Here is a 20,610-nt window from a genome sequence, read left to right on the forward strand (position 1 = left end):
TCAGGGAACTCTCTCTGGGTCTTACTGGTTTCGGTATCTGCGGGTTGATAAGATCACAAGCACAGATGTTATGATAGTTAACTTCCTGGGAAATTAAACAGAGCACATCAATGAGAGGAATGGGTTAATTGGTTCTTTCTGGGCACTCTTGTGCTTTAAGAGTACATTTACTATCTGAATAAATTAAAGGAGTTTCAGAAAGTGCATCCTACATGTGCTGTCTCATCTCATCCCTGCAGCAAGCCCTGGAGGTCATTCATAATATTGATTTTGCAGATAAAGAATCTGAAACACAGAGTTAAATAATTTGTCAGAGGTCACAAAACTAATTGGGCTGAGCTGGGATTTGAACTCAGGTTATCTGAATCCAGAGCTCCAACTCTGAACTACTACACTTCCCCTCGCTCTCCTTTGGGGACAGAAATGATGACCCACAGGAATAGGAGCAAATATAAAAATCTAGATATTCCAAAAATATTTTCAGAGCACCCCAGGCTGGGCGAGGAAGAGAGAAAATAGAAGTAGGAAATCACCAGTGCTAAGGGCTGTGAAGCATGTGATTAGGGAAGGAGGGGTCTGGCTAGAGAAGCCCAGGGGGCCCTAAGCAGCACTGGCAGCTTGAGAACAAAATGTTCCAGTTACGATGCTTCTTGTATGTGTGGAACCCAGAAGCTGGTTTGCTTGTTTGTTTTGTTTCTAAGATGTCTGTCCTCCCCCTGCATAGTATTTCTTGGATGGGAAATGGCATTACAAAAAAAAGGTCCCTCATGTCTGAATCTGCCTGTATCTTCCCTATGTAGACTTAAACATTTTTTTTCACTATTCTGCAACCTCCCACCTACCTCGCGGTTCTGTTTACCCAGTGCTGCCAGGTCTCCCGACCTCACAGGTTTGTCCAAGCCCCTACCTTCCCCAAATAGTGTATTATTTAAAGCCCAGTTTATGTCTTACCTACTTAAAAAACACCTCTCAACTCACACTGTCCTCTCCCTGTCCCGACCTCCCAGGGAGTTTAATGTACCGCCCGTGCACTTCTTTGCTTAATTATTGCACTTTGTGTAGTCGACATACTGTGTCTGCCAAACCAGAGACAGTCCCTTAAGAGATGTCATGATTAATATTAGTGTTTTTAGAAACCATACAGCACTTGGCCCAACAGAAACGTACGAAATTTAGTTAAAAAATGACTTTTCCTCCATCCTGATTACAGAGATTATATTCTGGGTTATGTTCATTTTGTTGTTATTACCGTGGCGGGGAGCACACCAAAATGGCATCGATACATCCAAAGCAGTGGTCCTCCTTCCTCCTCTGTCTTTCCTCACCCCACTCCCACCCCCCCACCCTCTGCTCTCAAGATCTTGGTGCGACCCAAGCGGCAGGTGCAGCTGATCATTGGCTTCCCTTTTCTCCAGCTGTAGGTAGTTTCTCTGCTCGCTCCAGAGCGCCTCGGCGGAAGTCAGCTCCGCCCAATCATCTGATCCTGCGGGTCTTGTCTCTAGTCTGTTCTCAGAAGATGGTTCTTGGAGTGCTGGTAAAGAGAAAATAAGGTGGTGAGTTTTCCCCCAAGTAAACAGCTAAACTTTGGCGGATGCTGGCCTTTAGTCATCTAAGGTCAAGAAAGTCCCTTCTAAAAAAAAAAAAGTCCCTTCTAAACAAGGCAAAGCCATCCCAGGGCTAGCCTCTGTCTTCTCCTCACCCCCAGGCCCAAACTCAATACGCTTGTGGCGCTAAAACTAGATTAGCCCCAGAGATGTTTTCACCACAGGCAAATCCTAGAATTGTTTTCAAAGGGACGTTTGGATACCTAAGGTCCTGAATTGTCATTTCCAGCCTTAGTCATGTGCCATGTGTGTTAGTGGAAAGAGGTTATGTGGTTTTGTAGATTCCCCCCAAGAACTTGGAACCACCTGAATTCTTGCAGTTAGAGATTTTAGGTCTTCTCCCAGTCTCTGAGAGGAAAACCAGACCTCATATAATAAGAACTGAAACAGAAGAGCACAGTGAGTTTTCAGAAGCATATGTGTGACTATGCTATTTCAGGAATTGTTCCAGTATGAGATGTTTATCATAAGTTTGGTGTGACCCAGCCAAGGAGCTTAATATAACAGGGTTAAGTGAATGGTGGGAGGGGAGAGTCCCATTCTATGCCAGCTTGCATTTATTAGTAATCAGACAGGTTTGCAGATGAGACTCGCTGAGAATTTACTAAATCTGGGACTTGTGGTTTGCAAATCATTTTGATTAACAGCTGCTGTCACCTATCTTAGGACAGAAAAAAGTGTTATTATTTTATTACACTAAATATTAGTCACAAAGAGACTTAAAACAGTATAATTTGGCAAATATAAAATTTACTGGTTAAGTCGAAAACCATGCTCCGCCCTCGCACTAGGCTTGCTAAAGATGACTTTCCTGGGAACATCTTAGTGAACAGATGCTTCTTCTGTTTCCATGAAGAGTTTACTGGCATCTGTTAGTGAAGGGCTCTTTTGGCAAAAGGAATTTCTTGTTTATCTACATATACACACAGATATTTAAAAAAAAATTTTACATAACTTACTTAAGGGTTTTGCCTTAATTAGAGCTCCAAAAACTGGGACTCAGGTGAAATATTTGCCTGAGTTTCATAATTAAGTATTGAACGATTATTAAAATATGCCTACCTGATCTAAAGTTTGGAAGCTTAATGTTCAAGAAATAATTGTTAGTAAAGGGAGAAAATACTTAAATGGTTGCTAAATGAAAGATAATTACATTGTCAACATAATCTTTTGAGTTAGAGTTTGATTCAGAAGACTTTCTTAAAGAGCTTTTGAATACCACTAAAATCTTTTTTCAAGGACGCTACTTTTGTATCTTGTATAAATCTTTGCAAAGAAATTCAACTATTTCTTAGTGATTAAAGAATATGGATATTGAAAAATACAAATTATGTCCTTATGTTTGTCAATTCCTAAAGAATATGAAATACTGTCTACTGTACATAAATAGTGAATTTATTCTAACTCCTTTAGGAAGTCAGAACAACTGCGGGAGATTTCTGTAAGTCTCAGAGTGTAAATGCCTAGAGGTTAATAATGAACTCTGCAGTTACATCACTGGTGAAAATTAGATCCGTAATGAGTAAAATTACTTTAGGTAAGAAACAAATCACATTATTTTTTAAGATTTTATCCATTTGAGAGAGAGCGCACAAGTAGGGGGGAGGGGCAGAGGGAGAGGAGGAAGCAGACTCCCTGCTGAGCAGGGAGCCCTACTCAGGGCTCCATCCCGGGACCTGAGATCATGACCCAAGCTGAAGGCAAACGCTTAACTGACTGAGCCACACAGCCACCCCCAAATCACATTGTTTTATAGATGTTGCCAGGCCTCGGAGGCTTTTAATCATTGCTTTGGATCATCAGGGAGATGGTTAAAAAGTGTTGACTCAAGAGATTTTACTATATATAATAAAGCAATTCAGGCAATAACGAGACTCAGATTCTAGAAATAACAATGAGGTGTAGTTCAGTCAATGAGAAATAAAATGAGTGAAATAATTGGTATGGATAATCTCTAACATTATTTTAAATTCAGCTAATGTGAATCTAAATGGAAATTCCTATAGCAGATTTGTGGTCCCAGTGTTCTGTTTATAACCATGATTTAGCAAACAATATAGCATTATGCACAGTGCATGACACATAATAGAGGCCCCTCAATTTTTCCATCCTCACTCCCAAACTAGGATAACCCCCTATTATAAGCTCCCAGAGACCCTGGCACTTTTCTTTCCCAGTGTGTAATTATATGGTTATCTCTGGGCTTTAGGGTTGCTAGATTTATCTAATAAAAATAGAAGCGGCTCAGTGAAATTTGAATTTCAGATAAACAATTTTTCAGTATGTTTTTCTTGTGCAACTTTTGTGATGTACTTATACTAAAAAATTAGCCGTTCTTTATCTGAAATTCAGATTTTTTTTTTAAGATTTTATTTATTTGAGAGAGCACAAGCAGGGGGAGTGGCAGGCAGAAGGAGAAGTGAGAAGCAGGCTCCTGGCTGAGCAGGGAGCCCAATGTGGGGCTCCATGCGGGCCTCAATCCCAGGACCCTGGGATCATGACCTGAGCCGAAGGCAGACGCTTAACCCACTGAGCCATCCAGGCGCCCCTGAAATTCAGATTTTCTTGGGCATCCTGGATTTGATGTGGCATTCCCGGTAGCTTGCTTGTTCATATCTATATGTCCTGCAGACTACAGGTCTTAGGAGAGCAGATACTCTCTGGAGCAGAGGTATTAGCACTTTCTAGGTACTTGATAAATATTGGTTGAGTGCCTAAAAGGATGAGTAGTATGGAGTACAACTGAGGTTCAGAGAATTTAAAAGCAAAAAGCATTTCCTGGGGCACCTGGCTGGCTCAATCAGAGGAGCATGTGACTCTGGATCTCAGGGTTGTAAGTTAGAGCCCCACATTGGTTGTAGAGACTACAAATAATAAACTTAAAAAACAAAAAAACTTCTTCCCTTTGGGATTTCTACAAGTATACCATCTTTACACTGTGAATATTCAATCAACTAAGATAAACAGGAAATTCCATTTAAAAGAGACTCTGAAGGCGCCTGGGTGGCTTAGTCAGTTAAGCCTCTGCCTTTGGCTCAGGTCATGATCTCAGGGTCCTGGGATCAAGCCCCACAGCAGGCTCCCTGCTCTGCAGGGAGTCTGCTTCTGCCTTTGCCTCTGCCTCTGCCTCTCACTCGTGTGTGCTCTCTCTCTCTCTCTCTCTCAAATAAATAATATCTTAAAAAATAAAAGAGACTCCAGGCAACTGATCTTGCAAATATAATTAACTTTCAGTTTTTAATTTGCAGTTAGTACTTTTTCAAAGATAGTTATTGCACAAGTTCAACTTGTATTTTTAAGTGTTATGGCAGATTGCAGCTAACCTTTTCTGTTGAGATCTAAAACTAAAAAAGGTTTGTACGGGACAGACAGGAGATGTTTCCAGGCCATATATGGAGGAGGTGCCCCAAATTTTGAAATCCTTATCATCACATCTTTTGAACTCAGACGTTCTGCTTTATATTAGAAAAGGCAAAACAAATTAATCTTGAGAACGTTCATTAGTTCATGAAGAATCAGAGTCTTAAGTATACTCTTTTTAAGGTTTAGTTCATAAACCATGGAATGGAGGTCACTTAGGTGAGTCATGGGAGTTTAGCAAGCAGATGGTAAAAGGAGAAAAATGCCTTGGAAAAACAAATAGAAATGCATGTCTTATATACTACAAATAGAAATGCATGTCTTGTATGCTAGGAACATTAATCTGGATTAGTCACAAATGCCCACAAGGCAAAGCCTTTCCCTGTGGCTTGAATGGCCTCCCACTACAGAGTTCAACAAGGAGGGTAGACAGGATCTGAGAGTTTGAGGTTCCAGTTTTAGGGCTTCTATTAGCCTTGTGCCCAACCTGCACTTCTGTTCTCTGGCTCTTGAAGGGACGAACAGTCCTTTCATATTGAGAACACTGACAGACTCTACTTGACATGAGGAAATTCGATGGCTCCTCCGGTGTCCTCGCCACAGTCAGCCATAGATTTAAAGCATATGTATTCACAGGTGAACTCTCTTCTGTCATTCCCACTACATCACTTCCAACCTCCCAGTGGAGCGAGGAACAGCTCCCATTTGGCCAGGGCAAATTCTGCAGATAAGGTGGTAGCTGTGAGGAGTTGAGGGTCAATACTCACGGGAGCTGGGGGACACATCTACAAGCCTGGTAATTGTGTGTATTACATATGACAGTGGCTTATCAATGATGCCAACAATAATGTATTGTGTATCTAGAAAAAAATCACATCATGGTTTTTGAATACAAGAATTAAAATTGTTTTTGAGGAAACAACATGCATACAGAGTTTAAACAATGTCTTCCGGTGATGGAAGACAAAATTTAATTAAATGACAAACATACAGTACAATTATAAAGCCTAGGAGAGTTCAGGAAGAATAGACTCCAGTGAGTATACACTGATTCCAGAATTTCCATAGAGGAATGTGTTTTAGGCTTGGCGTTGAAAAATAACCCTTGAATATATGCAAAGGAGGGTATTGTCAAGTGACAACACAAAGGTTGAGATGATCATGACTCTAATTAGTAAAGGATTCTGCTGGAGGGAACTTCATTGGCTAGAGCTGGTGGTTGTCAACTTGGAGTAAAATGAAGCCAGATTTTGAGGATTTTTGAGTACCTTCTAAATACCAGTCTTTCTAAATACTCCTTCCAATTATAGTTTTTTTTTTAATTTCTCTACCTTTTGTTCATTTTCTCTGAGGGGATTTTTTTAAGAAAGATCTATGAATGGAAATCTTAAGGTCCTAAAAATCATCACTTTCAAACTCTGTAACTCTCCAGCTATTTGTAACTATTCAAGCTATTATAACTCTTTGCCTAGGTTAATTTAAATTTTGCCAGTTTAGGCAAAATTTTGGATTTATTTCCACAGGGCATATATAGTAAGTTCTCATTAGATGAGAACTAGAACAGTACTCAAATAGGAGCTGTAAGCATCCTTACCATCACCATCATATGTGACATATTATTATAAATGAAAAGCAATATGGTTAGGAGTCAGCCTCTTGAGCAGGACTGCCTGGGATCAAATCCGGCTCCAGCACTTATCTGGGGTGACTTTGGGTATGTCTCTTATTTTCTCTTTGCCTGGAAATGGAGATAATAGTAATGTCTACTTCATAAGGTTGTTTTGAGAATGAAATGAGTTGATACATATAAAGGATGTAGTACCATGCCTGGCATGTGGCAAATATTTTATATGTGTTAGCTGTGTTTATTTTCAGAAAATTCAAGTGCCAAAGTTAAACACATGGAAAGTTGTTTAAACCAATCATTTAAAGACCTCTTAATCCCTCCACACATGATTGAGGACTAAATTGAGTTGTTAGATTATTGTCAGGACAATACTAACTTAAAAAAAAATGTCTACTTCTGCCTGCACTTTAGCCACTTCATCTGCATGATTGGAGGAAGGTCAGCAATGGCTTCTGCGAGGAAGGTCACTGACAAGCGGCATAACCCAGTGGAAAGCATTTGTAGAAAAATCAGAGCCATCCAAAAGAGAAAAGAGATTTCAGATCCAGTTCAACAAATTCTCAAGTATCAATCTAGCAGTTTTGATAGTCCACAGATTAACACCAAGAAAGATTTTGAAAAGGTACTGAAGAACATGGCAACCACTCCTATTCCCTCACCCAACACTTGTTTCTCAAGTATTGAGAAAGACGATGCCATCATTATATCTCCTCAAATAATGTCTCCAAGAATCCCATCCATTTCTCACCTCAGCTCTCCCGAGAATGCAACATACCCTATTCCTCTCACAAGTTCCGAAAACCTCTCAAGGCCAAGATCACAGAGTTCTCAGAATTACACATCTCGGGTATCACAGACCAGGAAAGGGGAGCACTTCTTTAACAAGGATTTGAAAAACTGTTGTAGTGAAAATAATTTTAGTGCATCAACACTTGACTTTGATTCAACGTCTCATAAAAACTCTGAATGTTTTACTCCTCAGGAATCACTGGCGAAAAAATTATCTCTAAATGGAGCTGGTAAATATTAATCGTTTAATGTTAGTTCTTCCAATAAAGGAATAAGCACTTTCTGAATACCTGAGTAAAAAAAAAAAAAAAACCAATCCACATGATTAAAACTTGGATGGAAGCGTCCATCTTTCCCTTTTTAAGTATGTTTCTTTTTCTCTCTTAAAGAATTTTTCATTTTTAAAAATTATTTTTAAATTTTTTAACTGATGTATAGTTGACCCATTTCAATTATGTACTTTATTAAATGCTCACCATAAGTGTAGTTAATGTCTGTCTCTGTGCAAAGTTATTACGTATTGTTGACTATATTCCCTGTGCTGTACTTTAATACCCATGACTTATTTATTTTATAACTGAAAGTTTGTACCTCTTAATCCACTTCACCTATCCTGTCACCTACCTCCCTTCTGGCATTCACCAATTTGTTCTCTGTATTTTTTTAGTCTATTTACTTTTTGTTTTTGTTTTTTAGATTCCACACATAAGTGAAAGTAAATGGTGTCTTTCTCTGTCTGACTTATTGCACTTAGTATTATGCCCTCTAGGTCTATCCATGTTATCCTGAATGACAAGATTTTATTCTTTTTTATGGTTGAGTAATATTCCATTGGGTATATATACCACTTTTCCTTTATCCATTTATCAGTAGACATTTAGATCACTTCCATATCTTGGCTATTGTAAATAATGTTGCAATAAACATAGGAGTGCATATATCTTTTCAAATTAATATTTTTGTTTTCTTTGGATAAACACCCAGAAGTGAAATTACTAGTATTTTCATTTTTAATTTTTTGAGGGACCTCCATATTGTTTTCCATGGTAGCTGTGCCAGTTTACAATCCCACCAATAGTTCATAAGGCCTCCCTTTTCTCCATATCCTTACCAACAGTTGTTATTCTTGACTTTTTGATGCTCATTCTGACTGGTGTAAGGTGATATCTCACTGTGGTTTTGTTTTGCATATCCCTAATGATTAGTGATGTCAAGCATCTTTTCATGTGTCTGTTGACCATTGGTATGTCATCTTTGGGAAAATGTCTGTTCAATTCCTCTCCCGATTTAATTGGGTTATTTGGTTTTTTGGAGTTGCTTGTTATTTCTATGTCTTGGATATTAACTTCTTCTTGGATATATCATTTGCAAATATATTCTCCCATTCATTTTATTGATAGTGTATTGCCGTTTCATTTTATTGACAGTTTTCTAAGCTGAGCAAAAGCTTTTTAGTTTGATATGGTCCCAATACTTTATTTTTCCTTTTGTTTCCATGTCCTGAGGAGAAAGATTCAGAAAAATATTGCTAAGGTCACTGTTCAAGAGTTTACTGCTTGTGTTTTCTTTTAGGAGTTTTATGGTTTCATCCTTTACATTTTGATATTTAATCCATTTTAAGTTTATTTTTGTGTATGATGTAAGGAGTGGTCTAGTTCCATTCTTTTCCATGTCGTTGTCCAGTTTTCCCAGTATTATTTATTGAAGAGACTATCTTTTCCCTACTACACGTTCATATCTCCTTTGTCATAGATTAATTGACAATAAGTGTGGGTTCATTTCTGGGCTTTCTATTCTGTTCTATTGATCTATGTGTCTGTTTTTGTGCCAGTACCATACTGTTTTGATTACTACTGCTTTGTAATATAACTTGAAATCTGGGATTGTGATGTCTTCAGCTTTGTTCTTCTTTTTCAAGATGGCATTGGCTATTTGGGGGTCTTTTGTGGTCCCATATAAATTTTAGTATTTGTTGTTCTAGTTCTGTGAAAAAAATTTTTTTTAATTTTAGGTAGTTAACATACAGTGCTATTTGTTTCTGGGGTAGAGTTCAGTGATTCATCACTTACAAACAACACCCAGTGCTCATAACAAGTGCCCTCCTTAATACCCATCACCCATCTAATCCATCCGCTACCCACCTTCCTCCATCAACCCTCAATTTGTCTCTATAGTTAAGGAATCTCTTTTAGCTTGTTTCCCTCTCTCCTTTTTTCTTTTCCCCTTCCCATATGTTCATCTGTTTTCTTTCTTAAATTCCACATATGAGTGAGCTCATATGGTATTTGACTTTCTCTGACTGACTTATTTCACTTAGCATAATACACCCTAGCTCCATCCATGTCATTGCAAATGGCAAGATTTCATTCTTTTTGATGGCTGAATAATATTCCAGTGTGTGTGTGTGTGTGTGTGTGTGTGTGTGTGTGTGTGTGTGTACGTGTACACATACCACATCTTCTTTATCCATCAGTTGCTGGATATTTGGGCTCTCTCTATAGTTTGGCTATTATTGATAATGCTGCCATAAACATTGGGGTGAAGGTATCCCTTCAAACCTGTATTTTTTGTATCCTTTGGGTAAATAAATACCTAGTACTGCAATTTCTGGGTCATTGGATAGTTCTATTTTTAACATTTTGAAGAATCTCCATACTGTTCTCCGGAGTGGCATCAGTTGACATTCCCCCCAACAGTGCAAGAAGGTTCCCCTTTCTCTGCATCCTCATCAACACCTGTTGTTTCTTGTGTTGTTAACTTTAGCTATCCTGACAAGTAGCAGTATTTTGATAGAGATTGCCCTAAATGTATAGATTGCATTGGGTAGTATGGATATTTTAACAATAGTAACTCATAATCCATGAGGATGGTATATCTTTCCATTTTTTTTGGTATTGTTTTTAATTTCTTTCATCAATGTCTTATAGTTTTCAGACTACAGGTATGTCACCTCTGGCTAAATTTATTTTATTTTATTCTTTTTGATACGTTTGTAAATTGGATTGTTTTCTTAATTTCTCTTTCTGTTTGTTATTGGTGTATAGAAATGCAACAGATTTCTGTATATTGATTTTGTATTTTGAGACTTTACTGAATTCATTTATACTTCTAAGAGTTTTTGCTGTAGTCTTTAGTGTTTTCTATATACAATATGTCATCTGGAAATAGTGACAGTTTTACTTCTTCCTTACCAATCTGGATGGCTTTTATTTCTTTTTCTTATCTGATGGCTGTGGGTAGGACTTTCAGTACTGTGTTGAATAAAAGTGGTGAGAGTGGACATCCTTGTCTTGTTCCTGATCTTAGAGGAAAAGCTCTCAGTTTTTCACCATTGACTATGATGTTAGCTGTGGGTTTTTCATATAAGGCCTTTATTATGTTGAGATATGTTCCCTCTAAACCTCCTTTGTTGAGGCTTTTTTTATCATGAACGATGTACTTTGTCAAATGCTTTTCCTGCATCTATTGAGATAGTCGTATGGTTTTTCTTCATTTTGTTAATATGGTGTATCACATGGATTGATTGATGCATATAGAATCATCCTTGCATCCATGAAATAAATCCCACTTGATTGTAGTGAATGATCCTCTTAATGTACTATTGAGTTCAATTTGCTAGTATTTTGTTGCGGATTTTTGCAACTATGTTCATCAGAAACACTAGTCTGTAGTTTCCTTTTTTGTAGTGTCTTTCTGATTTTGGTGTTAGGGTAATGCAGGCCTCATAGAATGAACTGGAAGCTTTCTGCTCTCTTACTTTCTTTGGAATATTTTGAGAAGAGTAGGTATTAACTCTTCTTTAAATGTTTGGTAGAATTCAATTGTGAAGCCATATGCTCCTGGACTTTTGTTTGTTGGGAGTTTTTGATTACTGGTTCAATTTCAATACTAGTAAGTATTCTGTTCAGATTTTCTATTTCTTCCTGATTCAGTTTTGGGAGATTGTATGTTTCTAGGAATTTATCTATTTTTTCTAGGTTGCCCAATTTGTTGGTATACAACATTTTGCAGTAGTCTCATAATCCTTTGTATTTCTGTGGTATTGGTTGTAACTTCTGTTTCATTTCTGATGTTATCTGAGTCCTGGATTTTTTTTCTTAAGATTTTATTTATTTGTTTGACAGGAGAGAGAGAGAGACAGTGAGAGAGGGAACACAAGCAGAGGGAGTGGGAGAGGGAGTGGGAGAGGGAGAAGCAGGCTTTCTGCTGAGCAGGGAGCCCGATGTGGGCTTGATCTCAGGACACCAGGACCATGACCTGAGCTGAAGGCAGACGCTTAATGACTGAGCCACCCAGGCACCCCCCCCTTTCTTTTCTTTTTTGATAAGTCTGGCTAAAAGTTTATTGGTTTTTGTTTATCTTTTCAAAGAACCCAACTCTTAGTTTCATTGATCTTTCCTATTGTGGGTTTTTTTTTTTTTCAGTTTCTATTTCATTTATTTTCCTGCTTCCTCTGCTTCTATTTCTTTTCTCCTACTAACTTTGGACTTTGTTTTTTCTTTTTCTAATTCCTTTAGATATAAAGTTAGATTGTTTATTTGAAGTTTTTCTTGTTCTTGAAGTAGGCCTATATTGCTATCAACTTCCATCTTAGAACGGTTTTTGTAAGTCCCAAAGATTTTTGAACCAACAAAGATTTTGTGCTTCCAATTTCATTTGTCTCCACGTACTCCTTGATTTCTTCTTTGATTTCCTCATTGACCCTTAGGTTGTATACTAGCATGTTGTTTAGCCTCTACATGTTTTGTGGTTTTTTCCAGTTTTTTTCTTGTAATTGATTTCTAGTTTCATAGACTGTGGTTGAAAAAGATGTTTGATCTTCTTAAATTTACTGGTACTTATTTTATGGCCTAATGAAATCTGTTTTGGAAAATATTCCATGTGCACTTGAATGTGTACTTTGTTGTTTTTGAATGGAATATTCTGTATCTGTTAAAGTCCATCTGATATAATGTGTCATTTAAAGCCACTGTTTCCTTATTAATTTTCTGTCTGGATGATCTATCTGTTGATGTACATGAGGTGCTAAAGTCCCCTAATGTTATTGTTCAGTTTCTTTCTTTATATCTGTTAATAGTTGGCTTTTTGTATTTAGGTGCCCTGTGTTGGGTGCATAGGTATTTACAATTGTTATATCCTCTTATTGGATTCATCCCTTTATAATTATGTAAATGGCCTTCATTTTTTTGTTTCAGTCTGTGTTTTAAAGTGTACTTTGTCTAAGTATTGCTACCCCAGCTTTTTTTTTCCATTTGCATGAAATATCTTTTTCCATTCTTTCATTTTCAGTCTTTATGATTTTAGTTTAGGGTCTCTTGTAGACAGCATATAGATGAGTCTTGTTTTTTTTTATCTAAGTCGCCCTATATCTTTTGATTGGAGCATTTAATCTATTTACATTTAAAGTAATTATTGATAGGTATGTACTTATTGCCATTGTGTTAATTATTTTCTGTTTTTGTAGCTATTCTCTGGTCCTTTCTCCTTCTCTTAGTCATTTCTCACAGGGAAGAGAATTTCTTTAGTGTGCTTGGATTTCTTTCTCTTTATTTTTTATGTATTTATTACAGGTTTTCGGCTTGTGGTTACCACGAGGTTCATATATAACATCTACGTATATAGTCATCTGTTAAGTTGATGGTCACTGAAGTTCAAACACATTTTAAAAGAACCACAGTTTTACCCCCCCTCTACATTTTATGTATATGATGTCATATTGGGTAGCCCTTCACTAATTTTTGGAGGTGTAATTGATTTTACCACTTTTGTCTTTTAACCTTTATACTAGCTTTATAAATGATTGATCTAGTATCTTTACTCTGTTTGCTTTTACCAGTGAAATTTTTCCTTTTATAATTTTCTTATATCTAGTTATGACTTTTCTTTTTTCACTTAATTAAGTCCCTTTAACATTTCTTATAAGGCTGGCTTAGTAGTGAGGAAGTCCTTTAACTTTTGTCTGGAAACTCTCTCTTTCAATTCTGAATGATAACCTTGCCATGTAGAGTATTCTTGGTTGTATTTTTCCCCCCTTTCAGCACTTTGATTATATTGTGCCACTCTCCTTTGGCCTGCAGTGTTTCTGTTGAAAAATCAGCTGATAGTCCTATGGGGTTTCCCTTGTACCTGTTAACTCCCCCTCTTGCAGCTTTTAAGATTTTATCTTTAATTTTTGCTATTTTAATTATTATGTGTCTTGTCAGTCTTCTTGGGTTCATCTTGTTTGGGGCTCTCTGTGATTCCCGAATCTGGATGTCTGTGTCCTTCCTAAGGATAGGGAAGTGTTCAGCTATTATTTCCTCTAATTTGTTTTCTGCCCCCTTCTCTCTCCTGCTTCTGGGATCCCTATAATGTGAAAGTTGTTATGCTTGATGTTTTCCAAGAACTTCCTTAACCTGTCCTCATTTTTTTAAGTTCTTTTTTCTGTTCAGCTTAGTTGCTTTTCACTACTTTGTCTTCCAGATCACTGATCTATTCTCCTGCATCATCAAATCTGCTATTGATTCCCTCTACTGTATTTTTCACATCAGTTTTTATATTCTTCAGATCTGGCTGATTCTTTTTTATATTTTCTATCTCTTTGTTAAGGTTGTCACTGAATTTATCAAGTCTGGCAAGCATCTAATGACTGTTACTTTGAACTCTTTATGAGGTAGATTGCTTATTTCCATTTCATTTAGCTCTTTTTCTGGGGGTTTGTCTTGTTCTTTCATGTGGTTCATAGTCCTCTGTCCCTTCATTTTGTCTGACTCTATTCATTACTATGTATTAGGTCAGCTGTCTTCTAGTCTTGAAAGGAGTGGCCTTATGTAGAACATGTCCTGTGAGGCCCAGTAGCAACCCCCCCCCCCCAGCCCACAAAACCAGGTGTTCCAGAGGTGTCCCTTGTGAGGCCTATGTGTGCATTCCTCTTATGACTGGGTCATGACTGCTACTGGTCCTCTGGTGGGCAGGACCAGCCCTTAGCCCAGCTGTCTGCAAGATGGGCAGCAGGGCTTGCTCCCAGCACAGCTGAATGAAAGCTGTGATGTGATGGATACAACCTGATCTGGGAGTAAGGATGGCTATTTAGGTGTTGGTTATTTCTTTATAATTTTTTATGCCTATTTTGCATATTTTACCAGTGTCTTGAGTAATTTTTTTGAGCTTACCAACTGGTTTACCAGCTCCAATCATTGGAACTTCTTACATGTCATCAGTGATCCCTACTAGAAATATATACCTCAAATTTATAAAATCAAGATACAAAATTTAGCTCAAAATTGTTAATTTTAGAGTATGTAAAAGTTACTATCCTTACAAGATTTAGAGTCACTCCCAAACATAGCCAATGAAAGAACTGACAACCTGCATGCCCCAAGCAGAAAGAAAGCCAAGCCACATTCTTAGTGAGGCAGGCCGGCTGAGTCCCAAAACCCAGGGGGCGGTTGCAATGGACCAGCCAGGACCCTTCCTTGGCTTCACGCAGAACAGAAATCAAATGTGAGCCAGAGAAAGTGGAAACAGAGTTTATTGAATAGTGTGACAGACAGATAACAGCAGACGGAGTGTCTGGGAGACTCAGAAAGGAGTGAAGAATGAGTCTCATCATTGTTAGGTGTTTGTATTAGGAGAGTCTAGGTACATGTTCCTCCAGGAATCCAGAGTAGGGTACAGTCAAAGGCAAGCGTCAGGTGAACAAGAGGTGTTATTCCATAAATTACTGAAGATAAGTGTATTGATGCCAGCACCAGTTGAGGTTTGTTTGAAGCTAATGTTCTGGGACATGTTTAGGATCTGGCTCTTCTTATGTGTTATCAGGTGTTTGGGGCCTAGGACAAAACTCAGTGATTAACTTGCTGTCCTCTGCCTGTTGCAGGATCATTGAGTGGGCAGAAAGAGCTGAACTTTTACTGTATGAAGCTGGTGGTTGGTTATATGCTTAGTGCTCAAAGGAGAGGGGACATGCAGGGAGTATTAGATCATAAATGTTTTCTTTCAGTTTCTACTCATAAAACTACTTTTGCAAGATTTCTCTGGTGCTTATCATTGAGCTTGATATTAACTATTAGTGAGAAGTACAGGTGGTCATAAGACCCTTTAAGAATGTAGCAACCAGCACATATTGGATCCTTATCGGAACGATGCAGGCTATAGGTCAGCCTTCTGGGCTAAATGCGAACATTTTTCTGCTTCTATCCCTCATCACCCCTTGAAGTGGGAAGATAGCTTCTTTGGCTTGTTCAGAGACAAAATATGGAACATGAGTCAATAGGGCCTAGCAGAAAAACAGCAGAGATGGAGACTTTCTAAAATGGAATCCCTTCAGCTTTCCTACTTCCTTAAGACCTAAAACGATACAAGCAAGAAGGAAATAGTTAATTCTAGGAGATAAAGGATCAATAACCAATGGGTCTGGATTTGGGAAGGAAAGAACGATGTGAATTTTTATTTCCATCTTTAGACTGGGCTGAGGAACAAATCTATTTACAAAACTCTTGAGGATCCTCTCTGGGTTTAGGAAATTCTTTAACTAAGACCCTTAGTTCAGACTTTGACCAAGGAGTGAAAGATGCCTGATGAGGATCTCTGGTGGTCCTGAATGGTCTTATTTTTAAAGATTTTATTTATTTGACAGCTAAAGAGGGAGAGAGCACAAGCAGGAGGAGTGGCAGAGGGAGAAGCAGGCTCCCTGCCGAGCAGGGAGCCCAATGTGGGGCTTGATCCCAGGACCATGGGTTCATGACCTGGGCCGAAGGCAGTCGCTTAACCAGCTGAGCCACCCACGTGCCCTTGGATGGTCTTATTTTTAAAAGTACCTGTTTAATAGTCTCTTTAGCGTGGAAAGACAATTCAGAAAGAGGATAACGAGAATGAATGCTCAAAGGATAGAGGGGAGCATTAGGAGTTACATCAGTCTTATAGTCTTATTTTAGCTACATTGTCTCTTTTTCATTAGCTTTTTGTAATGAATCAGTGGAACTACTTTGGAATTTTGAAACTTTTTAGACGCTTCTGCATGCCAGTTACAACAGGTATCCCATTCTGTTTAATTTGGGAACCCTTGCTTTCAAGTGCACTTCTTAAATGATCTTACCTAATTAGAACAGTTCCCCATACTGGCCATTGTATTTCTAGGTTGTAATACCCTTGAGGGCTGGGAGCAGTTTGGTAGGACCCTAGCTGCAAATGGAGTTAACCCACATTTCTTCTATTCAGCCATATCTACCTGCAAATGAAGTGAAACTCACATTTCTGTCTGGCCTTATTTTGAGGCCCCCAACCTGACAGTTACCAAGCCAAGTTCCACAGGACACAAAACAAGTTTAGTGAGATTTTGCTGTTTTTGCTAGATAACTGAGATTTCTGGAACTATAGTTCTTAGACACAAAATAAGCAGGTGTGTAAGAAGGTGGCATGCATGACTCTTAGCATTTAAGAATCCCATTAGCTACCTGCAAGGATATTTAAAAAAAAAATAAATAAATCCCATTACCTAAGACTGTGGGTTTCTCAGAGCCAGACTATACCTAAAAGGGATGTGCCACAGGGTTGGGGTTTGTGTATGTTTTATAGTGTACCTTGTTGCATGGAAATTTCCTTGCAGTTGGTGGGTGACCTAAAGTCAATCTAACACATTCTGTGGCCAACTTATCTTGTCATGGGATTCTTCTTGAGGTGACTAGTGCTCTAACAGCCTTTAAATGCTCAAACTATGCCTACCAACTTTTGCAGCTTTTTGGCCTCCAAGATCCCTGCAAACAAACCTGTCCACCTTAATGTATCAGTAGTAACCTAGAGATGTTACTGTAGCCTGGCCACAAGAAGGCCCTGTATGCACCACCAATTCCTGTGGAAACTTGAAGTTTTCCACTATGGGAATTGTGGTCTGAAAGGCTAAGGGCTTGGTTCCAGGCAGACCCTTCTGCCAGCTCAGTTGGGCTCTGGGCAGAACCACCAGCTCCACTGGGCTCTGGGCAAATATGCCAGGTCAGTTGAACTTAGGACATCACTGTCTGCCCCCACAAGCTGACCTGCCCTGTAAAGGAAAGCCAATTAGATTGAGAGCTCAAATACAACAGAGCAGAGCTCAGAACTGAGAGGAATTTACCCACAGTCCTTGGAAATGACAAGAAAAACAGAACTCAAAGAGTTCATGGGTACCATGGCTGTGTGTCTCATCATCCCCAAACATTGCTGGAAGTTCACTTTGGATCCTTTTGCTGCCACCAAATCTGTTAAAAAACAAAATTCAACTGAGTAAATTTGAAGGTCTAATTGGCTTTATTAAATGATTTATGAATCAGGCAGCATCCCATCTAGCAAGTAGGAAGGAATTCAGAGGTGTACAAAATAGAAGGTTTTTATAAGGACAGTGGAACAAGAACATTATCAGCAGAAGAAAAGGATTTTTCCAGGCAAAATGGCTTTCCCTTAGGGGGAATAGTGGGAAGGATTTGGGAGGGATTGGGGTGGAGGATGGTGGTGTCTTACCATGCGGATTCTTCCTTTAGGGACAGAGAGGGCCCATGAAGCAGATTTGTTGGTACCCATCAGAAAATTCCCCATTGACCAGTTGAAACTACATTTCTGGGGGATTGAAACTGCAGTTAGATTACGTATTGAGCTCTGGTTTGGGACTTAGCCTAAGGGACACTAATTTGGGCCTGTGGTTTTCTTTTTAATAAGGCCTACCTCTGTTCTTTCATTAGGTGGTGCAAATGGTGATATTCTATCATTCCTTCCTAATTTCTCAGCTGGAATAACTGATGAAAAGAAACTCCTTCCTGCTACATCACCTACCTGGCTATCCTAGGTCTTCTTTCCCGAAGGAGAAGCAAGATAAAAGCCTGATTGTGTTTCTGATCACTCAAGAGTAGGCTGGGGATGTTGTGCCTTCTTACCCCTGTACATTGGTGCATATTTCCTATAAACAAGGACATTTGCTTGCCTGAATATGGAACAGTGATCAAGATCAGGATGTTTAATATTATTGCAATACTATGATTTAATTCAAAGTTTGTTCAAATATTCTCAGTTGTTGTCCCAATCATATACTTTACAGCTTTTTTGTTTTCTGGACCAGGTTCCAATTCAGTTCACACCTTGTATTTAGTTGTCACAGCTCTTTAGTTTTCTTACATCTGGAGAGTTTCTCACTTCATTGTCTTTCATGACCTTGAAATTTTTGAAGAATATAGGCTAGTTACTTTGTAGAATATCCAGTATTTTCTCTTGAGTATTCAAGTTATACATTTTCACAGGCACACTACAGAAGTGATGTTGTATTCTTCTCAGTACAATATATCAGGATTTTAAAATTTGATCACTTGATTAGTGTAGCGTCTGCCAAATTTCCCCATTGCAAAGTTATATTGTTCCTTTGTAATTAATAAATAATTTATGGGAAGATATTTTGAGTCTATGTAAATCTCCCATTCCTCATCAGATTTTCATTCACTAGTGTTAGCATCTGTGCTATTGTGCTTTATAATAAGAAATACATATTTGATCTTTGTCCCATTTCTGGCCCTGAGCTCCTAAAACATAAGGAATTTCTTAAATGATGAGAGCAATAAAGGTGTCTTTTGTTATGTTAATGAGGTGACTTTTGGGCCTCACCTAAGGACAGGGGGCTGGTTGCTAGAGGAGACAACTGCAGGATTAGAAGGTTGGAACTTTAAGCTATTCTTCCCTGACCTCAGGATGGGGGAGGGGCTGGATATTGAGTTCTATCATCAACGGCCAATGATTTAAACAATCTTGCCTATATAATAAAGCCTCCACAAAAACCCAAAAGGAGATGGTTTGGAGAACATCCAAGTTGTTGAACATGTGAAGATTTGGAGAGTGGTGTGCCGGGGAGAGGGCATAGAAGCTCTGTGCCCCCTTCCCACACCTTGCCTTGTGCATCTCTTCCATCTGGGTGTTCCTGAGTTATAACCTTTTATAATTAACTGTGGATCTAGTGAGCACAATGTTTCCCTGAGTTTTGTGAGCCACTCTAGCAAACCAAAGGAGGGGTTCATGGGAACACCCAATCTATAGCAGGTCAGTCAGAAACACAGGTGATGTCCTAGACTTGGGATTGGCATCTGAAGGTTGTAGGGGTGGGTCTTACGGGATCTGACACCATCACCAGGCAGAGAGTGTCCAAATTGAATTGAATTGTAAGACACCCAGCTGGTATCCAAGAATTGCTTGGATGTGTGTGGGGGGAGAAAAAAATCTCCACATTGGAATTTGTGATTAGAAACATGGCATCCACTGGTATTTCTTGCCTAAATCAATTACTACTATAATTGTTGCCAAATAGAAATATTTTTTATCTCCATCATTCTCTCTATATTTCTTGTCAATCTACTGTAAGGGTTTTACCTTCTTCCTAATTAATAAATTAATATCACAATGAATTCTGGATTCTTCTTATATCCAGTGGTTTATAATCTATTACTATCATTATTTATTTTGAAGCTCAAATTGTCCCAGAGTTGGCTAGCAGGATATTATTTAAGGTGGCTTCTATATCTGTTTGGTATGTTCCCATCTTTCTTTGAGCATTTAATTACTTCCTGGTAATAGCCAGATGTCCCAGGTACTAATACTTTCGACATGTCCTCATTGTTTTTAATAGCTTATTTTCCCTGGTATTATAAAAGTCTCTAGGCTTGTCTTATACATTTCCTGCCCCAACCTTGGAATCATCTATTTCTTCAAGTATCCATGGCTCTTTTTCATGGGAAATAATAGAGGCTACAATCTGGAGGCAAGGAGTTGTTGTTATTTATGGGCCTTTTCAGTAGTCAGATCTAGGGAGTACTTAAATTTTTTGAAGATAACATACATTATAAGTTCAGCAACTTTATCCAATGCAAATTTAGTATTATAGGGGTTTTACTTGTCTCTTCTGTATCTCTATTTCCTTTCTCACCCATAGAAAGTCCTGGTCCTCAATGACACCAATATAAATGCTCATTTGTTTTATTCTTCAATATATACACAACACTTTTAGAATAATAATACCCAAACTACTTGTATTATTTTTCTGTTGCTGAATTTCCACAAACTTGGTGGCCTAGAACAATACACATTTATTACCCCATACCTTCTCTGGACCAGGAGTCCATGCACAGCTTAGTGGGATCCTTGGCTAAGGAAATCACAAAGTTGCAGTCAAGGTGTTGGCCAGGGCAGCTGTGTTATCTGTGGCTCAACAGGGGACTGACCTGCTTTGGGAAGCAGAATTTAGTT

The 20,610-nt window shown here is 38.5% G+C and overlaps 1 protein-coding gene across 1 annotated transcript in view; it reads left to right on the plus strand.

Moving 5' to 3' along the window:
- The first annotated feature begins 7,036 nt into the window (after window positions 1-7,036).
- Window positions 7,037-20,610, plus strand: part of IRAG2 (inositol 1,4,5-triphosphate receptor associated 2) — a 116,025-nt gene continuing 102,451 nt past the window's right edge. Inside the window, exon 1 of the mRNA XM_088025708.1 lies at window positions 7,037-7,610. Within this exon, the coding sequence (XP_087881834.1) occupies window positions 7,037-7,610 (574 nt within the window). The remainder of the gene's footprint in view (window positions 7,611-20,610) is intronic.

The sequence above is a fragment of the Eumetopias jubatus genome, unplaced genomic scaffold, assembly GCF_037043125.1.
Source record: "Eumetopias jubatus isolate StellerSeaLion01/CBP00866 unplaced genomic scaffold, mEumJub1_p1.0 scaffold_8, whole genome shotgun sequence".
NCBI lineage: Eukaryota > Metazoa > Chordata > Mammalia > Carnivora > Otariidae > Eumetopias > Eumetopias jubatus.